Source organism: Bombyx mori, chromosome 25 (genome assembly GCF_030269925.1).
Source record: "Bombyx mori chromosome 25, ASM3026992v2".
NCBI lineage: Eukaryota > Metazoa > Arthropoda > Insecta > Lepidoptera > Bombycidae > Bombyx > Bombyx mori.
In genome coordinates, this window is record NC_085131.1 from 7,451,355 (window position 1) to 7,468,896 (window position 17,542).

At 35.3% G+C, this 17,542-nt stretch overlaps 1 protein-coding gene across 1 annotated transcript; it reads left to right on the forward strand.

The window, feature by feature from the left end:
• The first annotated feature begins 602 nt into the window (after positions 1–602).
• LOC101744918 (zinc finger protein 774) lies at positions 603–16,974 on the forward strand. Its single transcript, XM_004921863.5, has 5 exons — positions 603–895; positions 5,831–6,559; positions 7,048–7,242; positions 8,678–8,929; positions 9,857–16,974. The coding sequence occupies exons 2-5, from the start codon at positions 5,903–5,905 to the stop codon at positions 10,031–10,033; spliced, it is 1,281 nt and encodes a 426-aa protein (XP_004921920.2). The 5' UTR covers positions 603–895; positions 5,831–5,902; the 3' UTR covers positions 10,034–16,974.
• Positions 16,975–17,542: the final 568 nt, after the last annotated feature.

A 17,542-nucleotide genomic window follows, 5' to 3' on the forward strand; every position in this document is an offset into this window, starting at 1 on the left:
ATTCGTAATTAGCAACTACTTTTGGAACTCACATTTTTATTTAAAAGTCGAACTTACTTGTAAATTAGTATTAAGAGATAGACGACAGAAATCACACTTGTACGCACTTCTTCTTAGACCCTGTAGTTGCATAAATCTGCAAATAACATATTAAACCTAGGGTCAAAGGTCATTTTTTTAACCAAGCAGTTCTGTTACACATTTCATTCGATCTCGAAAATAACAAGTCGAATAAGTGAGAAAGCAAGGTACCCCATCAATATGCGGGTTTTATCTTTCATCATTGTTCAATGAGCTCACCTTCCATAGTTAAGGTTAAAAAACTTGTAGACACTTGCGGCTTGTATGGGGGCCGCTCCAGACACGCTTGCAAGGACTAATGGCGAACGCGTGAGTTTTTAATTAGACTTCACACATACAGTAACAAAAAATAATATAGTATTCAACATTTTCTTTAACAACTGTTATCCTATTCTTTTACAGAAAATGTTCACATAAAGCTAATCACGTACGATCATCAATTATTATAATAATAATAGTTATTGTGATAGTCTGTGATAAAAAATGTATATCTAAACAGGACGCCCTACGTAGGGGTGCGCGCCTGCGGCCCGTGGTACCGCACGCGTCAGGGTGCCGCACCCTGTTCCGAGGTGATGGCAGTCCTGTCCCGACCGCCCTGCAGAGCGGACCACCGCGCACCCCAGCCATCAAACACCGGCGATCGAACGACGCAAACTTCGAAAAATTCAAACTCCGAACCATTCAAAATTTAAATCAGTTTTCTTTTGTCGCACATCGTTTTAATTCCATTTTTAAAATTATTATTGTTTTGTAAAGTCACCGACTTGTGCACGGGGTGTCGGGAACTGAGTCAGCGGTGGACCAGGCCAAGGTATGAGTCACATTTAGTTTTCTTGCCATAGTAACACCCTCCTCCACACGCACCTGCGTTGGTAGCAAATGCACGCTTTTCGATGTTTCGCTTTGATTATACCGGCGCAGATTTACTTACCATTAAAGGGTTGGTTTTTCGTGACGTCACTCTGTAACGCCAAAGAAAAACATTCATTCTATTCCAAATGCTTCTTAATAAATTTACAACTGAAAACTACGTTGTAACTTGTAACTTATTAATTTATCTGTGTTTTTTTGCATTTTTTTTCTCTTGTGAAATAATTTGTTGAAGCACTTACATACTATAAAGTCGTGTCAAATTAAATTTGATAAACAAAAAACAAAGAAATGGTGATTGGTGAATTTTATGTAAGGAATAATATCAACTCAGTTTAAATTCTATTAGACCTGATGAAAATTCTCATATATATGTATATTCTAAAACATGTTTGAAACAGGTAAGGTGGCAAATCTCTGCAAGCATTTTTGGTATCGATAAAAAAGACTCAGTTTGAATTTAAAACTGTTTCAAATTTCATGCTTTATAAATTTAAAATAATATTATTAAAAGAAACAACCGAATCGAAGCAAACCGTGTTCTTGGCGTACGCGGGTTGTGTTTTCCATCGAGTAGGTATTAACTTTTGTAAGTAGTTCGCACTGTGGGGAATGTAAGTGTCATCGTAAATTGATTAGCGTTCGAGTTATTGAAGCGTGGGAGGTTCATACATTTAGCGCAACTCAAATCGACTATGTAACAATTAATTATTACGAGTATATAATTAACAAAAATTGCAAAAAACAAATTAAAAATCACTTCCTAGGCCAATCAATCTTAATTTACGTTTTAAAATTTTTATATGCCGAAACTAGTGCAAAACTGAATTTAAATACACATTATTGCATATTTTTTGAGTCAGATCAAATATTTTTTGTTGCTTTATTTATGTATCTAAGGCAATAAAAAGTACGGCTGGTCGTACGTACGTACGGTGGTCAGTCGAGTGTTCCGTTCACTTTTAATAATCGTAATTTCGTTGGGACTCTGTGAATTCCAATTACAGGGTGAATACTAATGGGTAGTATTACGTAACCTCAGTCTTTTCACCTTTTTTCGGATTTTTATTTATTTTTCGTGCTTCTGTTAGCTTGACTTGAATTTATCTTTAAGGTATACTAGCTTTTGCTCGCGACTCCGTCCGCGTGGAATAGTTACTTTGGTATAACGCTAAATTACGCATTTACGTAGAAAGTAAAAATATTTTTGAATTATAGAATGTTAAGGAGCTATTTAAACCCCTATTTTGAAACATTCTTTATTGGTGCTCCACTTGTATTGGTCTTACCGTGATGTTATATATTATATATAACATAGTATATATATATATATATTTATCACTCCATGACGTCCGATTGACTTGAAAACTTCCATACGGACAGATGAGATTACTACAGTTAGTCCACTGAGTTTCTCGCCGGATCTTCTCAGTGAGTCGCGTTTCCGATCCGGTGGTAGATTCAGCGAAGCACTGCTCTTGCTAGTGTCAGTGTTAGTAACACTCCCGGTTTGAACCCCGTGAGCTCACTTATACGTCAAGGAGAAGCTGAAATAGCCTCTCAAGGCTATCAGCAAAGGTAGAAAAAAGAAAAACATCAGTATTATTACTTTGATCTAAAAATCACAAGGTCGGCAATATGACAAAAGTTTATTTAAAAAATTGTTCGGGTCGTTATGAAAGCGCGTTTTCATTGCTTGCTTGCTCGCGGCACGACCGGTGTAAGACCGAAGCCCATAGAGATCCACGACGTACATGCCGCCACGCACGTTATGACAAATTTCAAAGTGTCAGTTTTATAGTAGGTACAACGGCTTTAGCACCTTTTAAGCCGGAAGGCATTAATTACTGTAGCGACACGTGCACTAACTATATATAGCACCAGTTTTTAGACATTAATATGTAATTGCTGTAAAATTAAATATTTTCTTTCTTCAAATTCACGAAAACGACTCTGATGATGTTGAGGCGTTATCGGTGGGTGTAAATCGCAATGAGGCTGGCTCGGGCTTTGAGACACGAGGCCGGTGTCTAAATCGGTGAAACAAAAACCACGATTAATAAACAGAACGATGACTTATTACTTACTTATTACTGGTGGTAGGACCTCTTGCGAGTCCGCGCGGGTTGGTACCACCACCCTGCCTATTTCTACCGTGAAGCAGTAATGCGTTTCGGTTTGAAGGGTGGGGCAGCCGTTGTAACTATACGTGAGACCTTAGAACTTATATCTCAAGGGGGGTGGCGCATTTACGTTGTGGATGTCCATGGGCTCCAGTAACCACTTAACACCAGGTGGGCTGTGAGCTCGTCCACCCATCTAAGCAATAAAAAAAAATACAAACGCTCGCGTGCTCTGAGGACAGCAGTAAATTAAATTCCATTTTATCTATGAGTATTGTTTAAATTGTCGTTAATTTTACCGTTTTAATCAAACTTTAACGTCTTAAAGACAACCATGGTGTGTGGTGAGTTACGCCTTAACTACCATAGGTGACGCTGTAATTTGACTATTCAAGGCGTTCCGAAACGAACCATTATCGAGCCATACAATTATGGTAATTTCTAAACCCTTTATTAATTACATTATTCTATCTATTACGTTATTACATTATTCAAGTGTTGTTTTTTTTTTATACCTACGTAACCAGGCGCACGTGTTTTGATGAAGCTTCCGTGAAAATATTTCATCTTTTTTTTTTTTATTGCTTAGATGGGTGGACGAGCTCACAGCCCACCTGGTGTTAAGTGGTTACTGGAGCCCATAGACATCTACGACGTAAATGCGTCACCCACCTTGAGATATAAGTTCTAAGGTCTCAAGTAAACGAGTAGTTACAACGGCTGCCCCACCCTTCAAACGCATCACTGCTTGACGGCAGAAATAGGCAGGATAGTAGTACCTACCCACGCGGACTCACAAGAAGTCCTACCGGCTCCCCTCCACGGTGTTTCCCGAGCGCTATGACATGTCCTTCTGCAAACCAGGGGTGTAGAGAGTATTTAACGGTAGGCAGCGGCTTGGCTCTGCCCCTGGCATTGCTGAAGTCCATGGGTGACGGTAACCATTTACCATCAGGTGGGCTGTATGCTCGACCGCCTACAAGGGCAATAAAAGAAGTTGAACTGATTTGATGTATGGCGAATCGGCATGGTTGGCGAATCGAAGAATATTTAATTGTAAAAAGTACTGAAGATCGCTAATCGAGTGGCTAGCAAACACTTAAAGATTCCGTTATGGACAATAGTCGATAACGGAAAAGTAGACAGTAAATAAATTGTGGGTAGTTCTGAACACAGAACAACCCACAATTTATTTACTGTCTACTTTTTTTTCACTAGTCTTACCAGCCTTACAAGGTTAACCTTTTCAATCAATATAGGCATTAGCGAAAAGTGGGATAGGTACGAGTTTTACTGACTTTATGTCCCGTAATACAACATTTTAACAAAATATAAAACCAACTTGATCAAAATTAAATATAATATCATTAATCTACTCGAAGTTCGTTAAATATATAATGCATTATTAAGTATAGGTAACTCAATAACAACTGGTTGGATCGATTTTGATTAAATTTAAATGGGACGACATCAGAAACACTGGCTTTCAAAAATATTATTATTACAAAAAAACATCGAAGTCACTTAGAAAAAAATTCTGTGATAAATAAAATTATACTAGAAATAAGTAGAATAACTTCTTCCTTGTTTAAAAGCAGTTAAATATGGGAGGAATTTACTTTGTAATAACTATTGGTTTTCAATAAGGTAAAATACCTAGATGCGGTCTATTCAAATGTGAGTTTTAATGTCGCATTTTGCGACTCCCACGAAAGAAGATCGTACTGCTCTAGGTCGATACCTCACTATGTATTTATGTTACAGAATTCGCTGTCTCTATATACAGTTCAATTGTTAGGGTAAACCGGAGGGTTACCGTGGGAGTTCTGATCTCCGCCGTAATTAACCGGCGTGGACAAACTGTACTCCCCCAATCTTTGTTGTAAACCAACCTAAGGATTATTTTGTCAATATGCGAGCCTATTACGGCTGTAATAAAATTACGAACGGTTCAACATTTTGTATTCATTGACAGTTGCATAATTAGACATTTGTATTAAAAAAAAATTAATGACATTTTATTTATTGGTCTTTCGAATTATATAATTATATTTATGCTATCGTACATCTATATATTAATACGTGAAGCAAAAACTTTGTATCCCTTTTTACGAAAATTGCGCGGACGGAGGAGTATGAAATTTTCCACACTTATAAAGAATATAGAGAAGAAGTGCACAATCCTAATATATTTTTTAAAAAAATAATGCATAAAAGATACATTAAATCAATAAAGAAAACATTACACACACTACATACCATGTATTTGACGCACACACGCATGCATACTATTTATTCTCAAAGTTTTGTTCTTGACGTCTGTGGTCAAATTGAGAATAGATTAAATATTGTTTATCTTTATTAATATTTTTTTATAGTGTAACCTTGGCGAAATTTGTGATTATAGAAGTATAAAATACAATCATAATAGTGTACAAACATACAATTCCAATTAATTATAGTCGAATTTCGACTACTGCGGGACCACTAGTAACTATCTAAAATTAAATAGTGCACTTGTCTTCTACGAAATGTTCCTTTTTACGTGATCTAGTTGGAAAATAAAGAAAAGAATTTCGGTAACGCAAAAGCGGTTGTTACAATCAAAGAAATGTGGCTCTCGTCCACCCTCGTGCGAGCGGTTTTTAGCACATCTTTATTTGTTCTCGTTACGGCAGAAAACTTTTCTCGACCACTTTATATGATTGCTTGTAACATAAAAAGTCTCTAATGTTGTTTTCGTTTTGTTTTAGATTAATATTTGTACGTGATTAAATGAAAAAAATCGAAATGAGCTTTCTTAAATTCTGCCAAATGCTTCACGCATGAACATGGAGGCAGCATTACCACATTTCCATCGACTCAACAGCTCCAGATTGTATCAGTATGCTTCTCCTCCTCTCAGAATATCCAACAGTTACCTCCACGATATCATTCCTCCTCAACATCCCAATTTACTCCAGCAATATCTGGCCTACTACAATGAACCAGTTGTGCCTCTCGATCTTTCTCTAAAATCCAGCACACCGATCACCCCACCATGCACCCCTCCACTAGCACAAAAAAGAAAACCTGACGAAATAAAAAACAAATCTCCCAAATTATTGAGACACTTCGAAGACAATGACACCAAAGAGGCGGATAAAAAATCAGAAAAATGGAAGATTGACGATGAAATCTCAAACGATAGTGACAGTCCGGAAGCAAAGAAACTTAAATTCACGAAGAAATTTTTTGATGAACTACAAACCTGTTTACCAAAGGAACCTGAGACACCTTCGAAAAGCGAAAGAGGGTCGCCAGACGTAGTTGAAGTCAAAGATGTGGAAGAAAGACCGAAAAAATCTCCTAAACCACTCCAAGGACCGTTGAAGAAGAGTAAAGTTGTAAGGCGTTTGATGTTCGATGAGGACAAAACTTCACCTGTGTCTGGAACAATAATACGAGATCTAGCCGAAGACGAAACATTAGTGGTTAGAAAGGTACGTTTGATGTTAATAATGAATATATTAAAGTAAAATGAGCCACAACACGAAGTATATGTTTAGATATTAAAAAATCGTTTCAAAACAGAACAACAAAGTTCAAAACGAACTATTTAATTAGACGTTTCACCTTACAATTACGGTAAATTGAGAAGCTATTTTTCCTTATCGCTTCGACAATTAAACAAGTATGAAATCGAGTATTTGTGCTGTTTTGCGGTAATAACTGCTTTAAGGGTTAGCCATAATGCCTTCCCCGAGGGTGTGCCTTTAGGACATTAAGCACGAAATAAATTGCCGTTCCAATACTACTTACGACATGTAGTAATTTCTTTTAGTTAAAACAGTGAGCCTAACGTTTCATTTATCCGCAATAAAAGCCGTGTAAATGATACACAATTAAGTAATTGTCACAGTTTGTTGTGACCGAAGCGATTTACTGTGAATATTCAGGCTTGCATGTTCATTTACGTGTTTATTTCTAGGGCGATATAGATCCGGCCTTTAATGTGGTCGAAGTTACAGATGAAGCCAAAGCTCTGATAGCGAGCATTGAGAATCGACTGGGGCAGTACATCTGTAGATTGTGCCGGCGATTATACGGGGACGCATTTGCTCTGGCACAGCACAGGTGCTCACGCATAGTTCACATCGAATATCGATGCCCTGAATGCGACAAGGTATTACAATTAATCAAATTATATTTGTTATTTTTATTGCGATCCACAGACGAGCAAATGGTTTGACTGGTTTATTAAACGGTTATTGCGGCTTATAGAGACCGCAGCCTTGAGGTCCAAATAAATGAAGCTTATGATGTAAAACGACTGTCTCACCATTAAAACCGGACCGTGTAACAGCTTCGCGGCATAAATATGCTGGATAGTTCGATAACAATAGATAGAAACCACTCATGTGAGCTGTTAATATGCTCCGGAACTACTTATTGTTCATTTTCAGTGCCCTCGTCATGGAAATCTACTTATACATATTTTGATTCCTCAAAATTTTCAGATACATTATTATCTTCCACTCAGTTATTTTTATTAAATTACAATTAGCACTCCATCACATTATAGTGATATGAAGCCAATTGTTGAATGCTCTGTGACAACAAATAAAATCGAGGGTGCGATGCAACTGTGAAAACTCAGTTTGTTTCCATGGGAATATATCGCCATAGAGTGGTTGGTAGTTAAATGTTTTTATAGTGTGGTCTTCTAAATTTTAATTATATTAATGGTGATCGATTTGAATTCGACATTAAAATTGAGAGGAATAAATACTCCGTATTGTTTTGTTATAGACATAGAAGAAACTTATGATATGAAGATATATATTTTTTAATTTTGGTCTGTTTTCGCGAGTCATAGACTTTTACGGTTTAATCTAGGTTTTATCAATGCCATGTTATTTCCGAGGTTTTTTTTATTTTTATATTTTATTGCCCTTGTAGGCAGACGAGCATACGGCCCACCTCTTTTGTTACTTTACAGTTTTCGTCCGTCACTTATTACTCAGAAGGGAGATTTTCGAAAAAAGGTCCCCTACTCTTCAAACCGGAACTAGTTTTCAGCAGAAACGAGCAAGGCAGTGCGATAAACCCATAGCAACTCACAAAATTCTCGATAGCCAAATAACCAATGACTAACGAGTGACGAAACTTTTAATTTGTGTTTCGGTTTGAAGGATGGGGGGCAGCCGTTGTAACTATACTTTAGACTTTAGAACTTATATCTCATGGCGGGTGACGCATTTACGTTTTACATGTCTATGGGCTCGAGTAACCGCTAAATACCAGGTGGGCTGTGGCTTGTCCACCCATCTAAGCAATAAAAAAAAAAAAAAAAAAATTTAAACTAAATTTTTGTAAATGGCATCCTCAAATGTAGGGACTATTTTGGAACATTTATGTCTGATATTAGATATAACAACTACATCGGGGTTTACTAATTGACAATTATCGGCAAAACAAGTTGCAGAAATCGGCATGCATCATTATTATGATCTTAAGTATCTATTAATATGTACATATTTGCTTAAAAACAGGAATGCAATTCAGAACTGTTCCACTGTTGTGAACTCTTTTGAATTTAGACGAAAGCATTTTTTCAGGTTTTCAACTGTCCAGCTAACCTAGCCTCCCATCGTCGCTGGCACAAGCCACGCGTGCCGGGGACCACTAAGCGACGAGACCCTCCTTCAACCGACGCTGGCCGGTTCTCGTGTCAGCGATGCGGCAAGCTGTTCCGCAGACAGGCTTATCTCAGGAAGCACTTGTTGGCACACGAGCATCCGGAAAATGAAACCGAAAAAGAGCCTTCAGCTTTCCGACAAGTCCATTCGGAATACAACGCATATCAACAAGTGAGTTGTCAGCGTTCTTTTTTTTTTTAATACGCTTTTATTAGCTTCAGACATACTATGTGTGTTTGTAACGGAATCTTTGAACATGATTTTGACCCCCTTCAAAACGTCGGATTAACTCGAAATTTGGTATACTTACTAAGGACCGATGACAATTCAATATTAAAAAAAAAAAAAATTCAAAAATTGAAATTGAACTAAAAAATGAAACATAAATAATAGTTAAAAAAAACTAACAAAATATGCTTTTATACAAAATCCAACTAAAATATAGAAAATAAATTTTATTATCATTTATCAATAACTATCATTTATTTAGTTAATATGGTCAGATAAGTCGACCCGTAAAATAACGCTTCCTGTTTTTTTTTATTGCCTGTGTAGGCACAAGAGCATACGGCCCACCTGATGGTAAGTGATTACCGTCGTCCATGGACGCCAGCAATGCCAAGGGCAGAGCTAAGTCAATGCCTGCCATTGAATACTCCACGTTTGAAGAAGGACATGTCATAGCGCACGAGAAACACCGTGGAGGGGAGTTCATTCTAAAGCCGGATGATACGTGGCACTGTTTGAAGTCTCCAGTCCTTTGTTACAGTGGCTGTGTTCTAATCGCCCTTGGGGTAGAAGTGAGCTGGATATCAAATACAAAAAAAATTATTCAACATAAATGAAAGTACATACTTGTTGAACGTAAAAAAGAAATGCCGCCAATTCACAAAAAACTAGCCTCCGTCCTGAGAAGAATTGGCAAGAAACTCAGCGGGCACGTCGTTTTTTTTTTTAAATATTAGTTTTTTTTTATCTTCATTTTAACAATGAGTATTATAACATAACACAGGATAGCACAGGATTCTAATATACCACTATGAAATAGCAGTAAAATCCAATGGCATTGTCGTCTAATTTTTTCAATAACTTCAATAGGAGACAATCAGAGATGCGAACTTCAATGCATTCTGGAACAAGATTCCCCCTCCGCAACATGAGTTGAATTGGGAAGGGTTGCGCACGCGCTGTGCGTCGTCCTGCTCGTCTGAAGACTCACGCAGCCTGGACGTGACGGGATCTGAAGACGAAGGCGGCGGGGCTATAGAAGGCTGACGGCGAGTACTGCGGCCTGTGCCGAGGTTTCCGGCATACACGCCGCTTGCAAACCCACTTTACAATTACGCAGCATCGTATGCCCATGATGCGCCCCATATGTATTTCAATTAAAGGTAAATACGTTTTGTCAAATCTAATACGTAACATTAAAACCCCAAACTTTCGATCTCCTGATTCTCTGATTGTGTAAATTCCATTAAAATTACATTTAAAAATAAATAACAAAGCATTGCAATAAAATTACAGATTTAACACACACGAACAGTAGACTTAGTGCGTATTTCTTTTGTAAATAATCGATCGTTAGATTTATTAATATCGATTTAAGTAATCTTAATTCTACATTGTACATATCATAATTTCCTGCGGCAACATTCCAAAACACGAAACGCGTGCACTAAAATGTAAAACATTTTATGTGTTCCTATGTAAGTACTCTCTTCGAGTTTACGTTATTTAAGTTTATAGTTTTAGTAAATAGAATACTTATTTTAAGAAATCATGCAAGGCGGATACGCTTTTATGCAATTAAATGTTTGTAGATTATGTTTTGCACTTCTGAAAAACAAAGCAACGAAGCGTCCGTAACATTAAAATTACCATCAAGAATTTAACACGTTTAACTAATAAAATCGGAACAAAAAATGCATGCTTACAATCAAATTACAAAAATAACACTCGAAAATACATCGGCAGAACTGGACGATGACCGCTGTGTTGTAAATAAACGTTGTAGTTGCTATATTTTTTATTTAATGTTTAAAGGATAAGACGTGTCCGGTGCATTCGTATCGGTGTGATGCACCGGTGTTCGAATCCCGCTGGCAAGTACAATTTTTTCTAATGAAATACGTCATAATAAATGTTCACGATTGACTTCCACGGTGAAGGAATAACATCGTGTAGTAAAAATTAAACCCGCAAAATTATAATTTGCGCAATTACTGGTGGTAGGACCTCTTGTGAGTCCGCACGAGTAGGTACCCTGTCTATTTTTGCCGTGAAGCGGTAATGCGTTTCGGTTTGAATGGTGGGGCAGACGTTGTAACTATACTGAGATCTTAAAACTTGCATCTCAAGGTAGATGGCGGTATTTACGTTGTGATGTCTATGGACTCCGGTAACCACTGAACACCAGGTGGGACGTGAGATCGTCCACCAACCTAAGTAATAAATAAATAAAAAATCCGAGCTTAGTTACAATCGACCTAATTTCATTCTATTACAGTGAGCGACGCTCTATGAAAAAATGATGAGACTGTGCATACAACGAAGGTGCATCTAAAAATATACCGTAAACGTATCGATTCCGGTGACCCTGTAACGTCTTGGGCGCTTTTCGATCGATAGAAATCTATAGCACATTTGAAATTTCATTACTAGAACCATTTTTTTTATTGCTTAGGTGGGTGGACGAGCTCACAGCCCACCTGGTGTTAAGTGGTTACTGAAGCCCATAGGCCCTTCAGGCCGAAACGCATTACTGCTTCAAGGCAGAAATAGGTAGGGTGGTAGTACCTACCCGCGCGAACTCACAAGAGGTCCTACCACCAGTAATTACGCAAATTATAATTTTGCGGGTTTGATTTTTATTACACGATGTTATTCCTTCACCGCGGAAATCAATCGTGAACATTTGTTGAGTACGTATTTCATTAGAAAAATTGGTACCCGCCTGAGATTCGAACACCGGTGCATCGCTCAACACGAATGCACCGGACGTCTTATCCCTTAGGCCACGACGACTTCAAAACGACGACTTCATTTATGCTGGTTTTGGAATTCGACAAGTATTATTTCCTCGTTCGCAGCCACGAAATGTGTAAGCGTAAAGTATTAGAAATGTCTGAACCAAAATACTAAAAAAAAAATTACGTAAGATTAAACGATAACAATAGTTTTAATAATGTCTATGTCTACTCGCGAAGTTTAATAATGTCTATGTCTAAGACTGAAGAATACTTTATTATTTACTTCAGTGATTACTTATTGCTTACTAATATAGATACACCCAGTTGGAACAAAGATTTCTAGAGTACTGGAATTTTAAATGTGCCCATAGATTTTTATCAATCGGAAAACGCATTTTGGCATTCTGGCATACCTACTTATTAGAGCGAAAGACAAATAGGGTCTCTTTCTAGGTTAAACTGGAGAAAATTTCTAAGAAAGGATGATCGATATTTTCATTACATGTACCATGTCTATATTTTTTCAATTTTTTTTTAATTTTTTTTATTGCTGAGATGTGTGGACGAGTTCACAGCCCACCTGGTGTTAAGTGGCTACTGAAGCCCATAGACATTTACAACGTAAATGCGCCACCACCTTGAGATATAAGTTCTATTCATCAAAGTATTCAGACGCGGAGCCATTTGAGGACCTGTAAAATTTATTCCATAAAAGTAATTCATTGATGGTAGGTCGTATTGTGAGCAGCAGTGTCCAGCACGGATAGTTACCACATTTCTGCCGCGGAACGATCACTGTCCTTGTTTGAGGCCTTGGAACACCTAAAATCCGGTTGAGACTTCGACCTCATGTCTCAAGCGGTAAGGAGCGGCTTTACGGTACCCCTGGACTTTCTGACGTTCATGAGCGATGGTAACCACTCACCATCAGGTAGGCCGTATGGTCATCAACCCACAATAGCAATTACAAAAAGTAGCATTTCTAGTCAAATTGATTGAATTAAAAAAATATATAAGGTTTAGTTTTTATTTTACAACATTTTATCTAGTCGCATTTTCTAGTCAACTTTACAACAATTTATCTAGTCTCATTTTCTTGTAATTATTAATCAATTGATCAATAAATTCGATTATAAACAAAAAAACAAAATATACTTTTTGTAAATTACAATTAAAAAATATATACGTATTTTATGCAAACTAAAATAAATTAATAAATTTTGAATAAATCAACAATTCGCATTCATCATCAGTATTGTTCTAGTCATTTATGTTAGGTTTAGTAGGTAGGTAATTTAGGCCAGTCACGGCTTGTACTAGCATCCTCCAAATTTATCCGCGAAGCAATCACATGCTCTGACTTGAAATGTAGTATACAGTATAGTAGGCTGTAATTCAATTACAATTAAGATTAATATCGCATTGCACAAGCTGGCACATTTGTGGCCCATGTTTTGTGAGCCGTAGTAACTTAACAGAGGTAAGATAAGATCGTCTGCTTAATCCAAAAAAATCTAGTCAAAATCACTTAATGTCTAGTCAGTCAATAAATAAATATGTACAGTTTTTTTACAAATTTTAAGTATAAATTGTTAATGTTCAAGATTGGAGGTTGTTTGACGTATGATGTCTTCAGATAGATAAAGTAAAAGATTAAAAAAAAAAAATTGAACGAAGAGTATGTAATGAACAGAAAGAAAGCTTTTTCCTTTGCAATCTATAAACCTATTTCCGAGCGGAGAAAATTAATATTGATCTCAAAGTATAGATATACGATTTATCCATAATACTTTTTCTAGTTTAGTATCCTAGTCAAGATTTATTTACATATAAATATATATAAATATTTTAGGTGTAACGAAGTCTAGTCAAAAGTACCCACTAATATATTATATTAGGAATATAAATACATTAAGGTAAAAAGTAACAACACTAGAAATTAGAAAAAGAACATTATAAGCATTTTCCAAAAATATTTTTTTTTTTTTTCAAATGTAGACTACATACAGCTGTGCGCTCAAATTATGCCGAAGAAAATTGAACGACTGGAAATACATATTTAATTATTTTAAATTAATATATAATATTAAATAAAAAATTAAATACTACATTAATAATATTAAAATATTATTAATAATATTAAATAATACATAATGAAAATAATAATTTAATAACTAAAATATATTATTAAAAGGAGTCCCTTTAGGCAAGGTTCCGAAGATACTGGCAGCGTTCCCCCTTTGAATAGCTAGACTAATTCCTTGTCCAAGGTAGCTGCCAGCTCTTCGGTCGCCTTTATTATTATTATTTTTTCTTATTTTAATATGATTAATATTTTTAATGTTACGGATGCTTATTGTTCTGTTGATTATGACTAAATAACTAATTTGTATAGGTCTATTTATAAACATATCTTAGATTTACGTTATATGATCCTTATTTATTTGATAAATATTTAAAAAGAGTATTCAAAAAAATAAAATAAAAGGGATGCCTTGAAATCGACAACAAAATAGTGTCAGAGGCTTATATGTAATAAGCTTTTGTTTAAACTATAGATGTCTAAGCAATGTTAAGTAAACGCCAACTTATCTATTCCTCGAGAGATTTTTCTAGTATATTTTGAAGACAAAACTTCATTAGCACTGTTGTTGTTTTAATGCCAATGAACCGCAAATGACTCTCGAGAAACGAACTAAAAAAGAGAAAATTGAATAGTATTTTACATATAGGATGTAATCTATGAGAAAATGAGATGTGTTAGTTTCGAAGGATTAACTTCTACAAAGCACGCACGTTTTTAATTAATATTTTTTAATTTGAAACTCTGCTCGCAATCTTGAAATACTACAATTCATAATAAATTATTCCACTTTATAACATCTTATTTTAATTGCAAGAAAATTTAAACATCCAGCTATTTTATTATTTGTTAATGGACTTCTAATTTTATTTTTATACATTAAAACCAGAGTAATAACAAATGTTGTTTTGCAAACTACTTAAACAGTAGTTACAAACATGAGCAAAAAAATGCCTGTAACAAAGAATGTTTTTATTTTTATTATAATAATGATAAAATGTGTTGTTCATATTAAGCTTTGTTTACAATTATTAATTTTAACATATAATCTCAGTATTAAAGAGATTCAATATAGATATAAGAATAATATATTATAATATAAGTTAACATATCTTAGATCCTAGATGTAAGATGGAAAGGATTAATACCCGAGTGAAAATCTAGTCAGTGTGTCCTGCGCAACGCGTTCCAAAGATTTGTAAATATAAAAGAAACGCTATTATTACTTTTAAGTTTTTATAATACCTAATACCTACGTGTGATTTCTGATTGTTTTCCTTTAGTTTTGCATTAGTTGAATCACGTGAAATTAATATGCACATTAGTTTAGTTTTAAAAGCGTATTTCGAAATAAATAGTGTTGCATCACTATTTTTGCATAAAAATATAGCTCCCAGACTAGACATTTCAATAATACATACATATGTATGTATATAGTGGAATAAGTAAATCGTTGTTTATTATGGTTCAATACTGTACGGCATAGCTGATCGTTGATTAAGCTAATGTCTGTCGTATCGACACGACTGAATCAAGGAAGCATCATACTGCATCGGATCTGTGTAAAAATCAATGTACTGTCAACCCTTGCGTACAATAGATCTTCTAGAGACAGCACCAAAGACTCCAGTCCCTAAACACTAAGGTGCTTAAGGAGTGTAAGTCGATCTACGTGTGATTTCTGATTGTTTTCCTTTATTTTGCATTAGTTGAATCACGTGAAATTAATATGAACATTAATTTAGTTTTAAAAGCATATTTCGATATAAATAGTGTTACACCACTATTTTTGCATAAGTAAATAAATAACAGCTCCCAGATTAGACATTTCAATAATACATACGTATGTAGATAGTGAAATAAGTCAATCGTTGTTTATTGTGGTTCAATACTGTACAGCATTGGTGAAATAAGCTAATGTCTGCCGTATCGACACCCCTGAATCAAGGAAGCTCCATACTGCATCGGATCTGTGTAAAAATCAATGTACTGTCAACCCTTGCGTACAATAGATCTTCTAGAGACAGCACCAAAGACTCCAGTCCCTAAACATTAAGGTGCTTAAAGACTATAAGTCGAGAGCAAAAGATTTATATTCGATTTCGAAAGCAATCTAAACAATATTATTATACAATATAATACAATAAAGACTCCATATTCGCGGGGTAAGCGTTCCGTGAATATGGAAGAGCGCATTTACAAAGGATATTCGGTTAGATGCCTACATATTGGAATATGTTTTGGAATATTTTTTATAAATGTGTACCTACCGATATACCGATTAGATCCGCGAATGATGAAATATTTCCCGCGAACATAGGAATTGGGTTGTATTTTTTAAATCCGCAAATAGTGAAAACGCGAATGATGGAAGCGCAAATAGAGAGCTTTTACTGTAAAATGCTCTTGCGCTACTATAATCAGATTTGAAAATAAAATATGAATAGCAAAAATGTCAATTGTACATTGTACACTCTAATCATTATCCGTCAAAGTTCGTATCCAGGTAAAAAAGGGAAAAGAAAACCAAACCGACTAAATGCAAGTCGTGATTGTTAATTACACAGATTCATACAAATAATAAAAGAATTCATAAATGTTTAAAGAAATGAATAAATTGCAATAATATTTTTATAGTATTGGGATGAAAATAAAATTTAATTGTCGGCGATTTAAACGAGAGTGCTTCATTTTATATTAGTTTGTTTATGTATTGAAGCATATCTTAACATTAAATGTATAACAACACCTATGTTACTTAATTTTTTTAATACTATTTTCATTGTACTATTAATTAAACTTAAAATATTATTTTATAAATACTATTTTCATTATATTACCAATGAAACTTAAAATATTATTATATTAAAACTATTTTCATTGTTTTACTAATAGGACTTAAAATATTATTTTATATTAATAACACTATTTTTAGTACATTACTGATAGTTCAAATGTTTTACGATGCAATAAAACAAATTTGAAGTAAATTAAATTATGAGTAGTTAGTTAACTTTAGATCTTATAATATATGCACAGATAGATACTTAAAATATTGTTCGCACCTAGTGTAATTTATTAGAGGGATAACAAAATAAAATATCCTTAGATTTTATGTGTTAGAAATGCATGGATGTATAAATTATTAAATATTATACGATATATATTGTGTTTTTTTTACGTGAGTATGAGGTAACCTACATATACAGGGTGTGTTGGAAACGCTCTACTTCCAGAGAGGAAGACAGGTAGCGCTAGCAGTCACCGATGGAATAACACAAGGGAAATCAAATTCAAAATATATTTGAAAGTAGGGGGCCCGGTCGCCGTCACGATAAATAAATCCTGGAGTTTTTTTTTTATTGCTTAGATGGATGGACGGGCTCACAGCCCACCTGGTGTTAAGTGGTTACTGGAGCCCATAGACATCTACAATGTAAATGCGCCACCCACCTTGAGATATAAGTTCTAAGGTCTCAGTATAGTTACAACGGCTGCCCCACCCTTCAAACCGAAACGCATTACTGCTTCACGGCAGAAATAGGCGGGGCGGTGGTACCTACCCGTGCGGACTCACAAGAGGTCCTACCACCAGTTAATCGCAACGCTACGCACCGGGTCCAATTGTAAATTTAAACCAAACACCCTGTTGCATTACGATAATTAAGCGTGGACTGTATTTTGTGCATGAAATATTTCTTGAACCTTCATATTACAATTTAAAAACGAAAT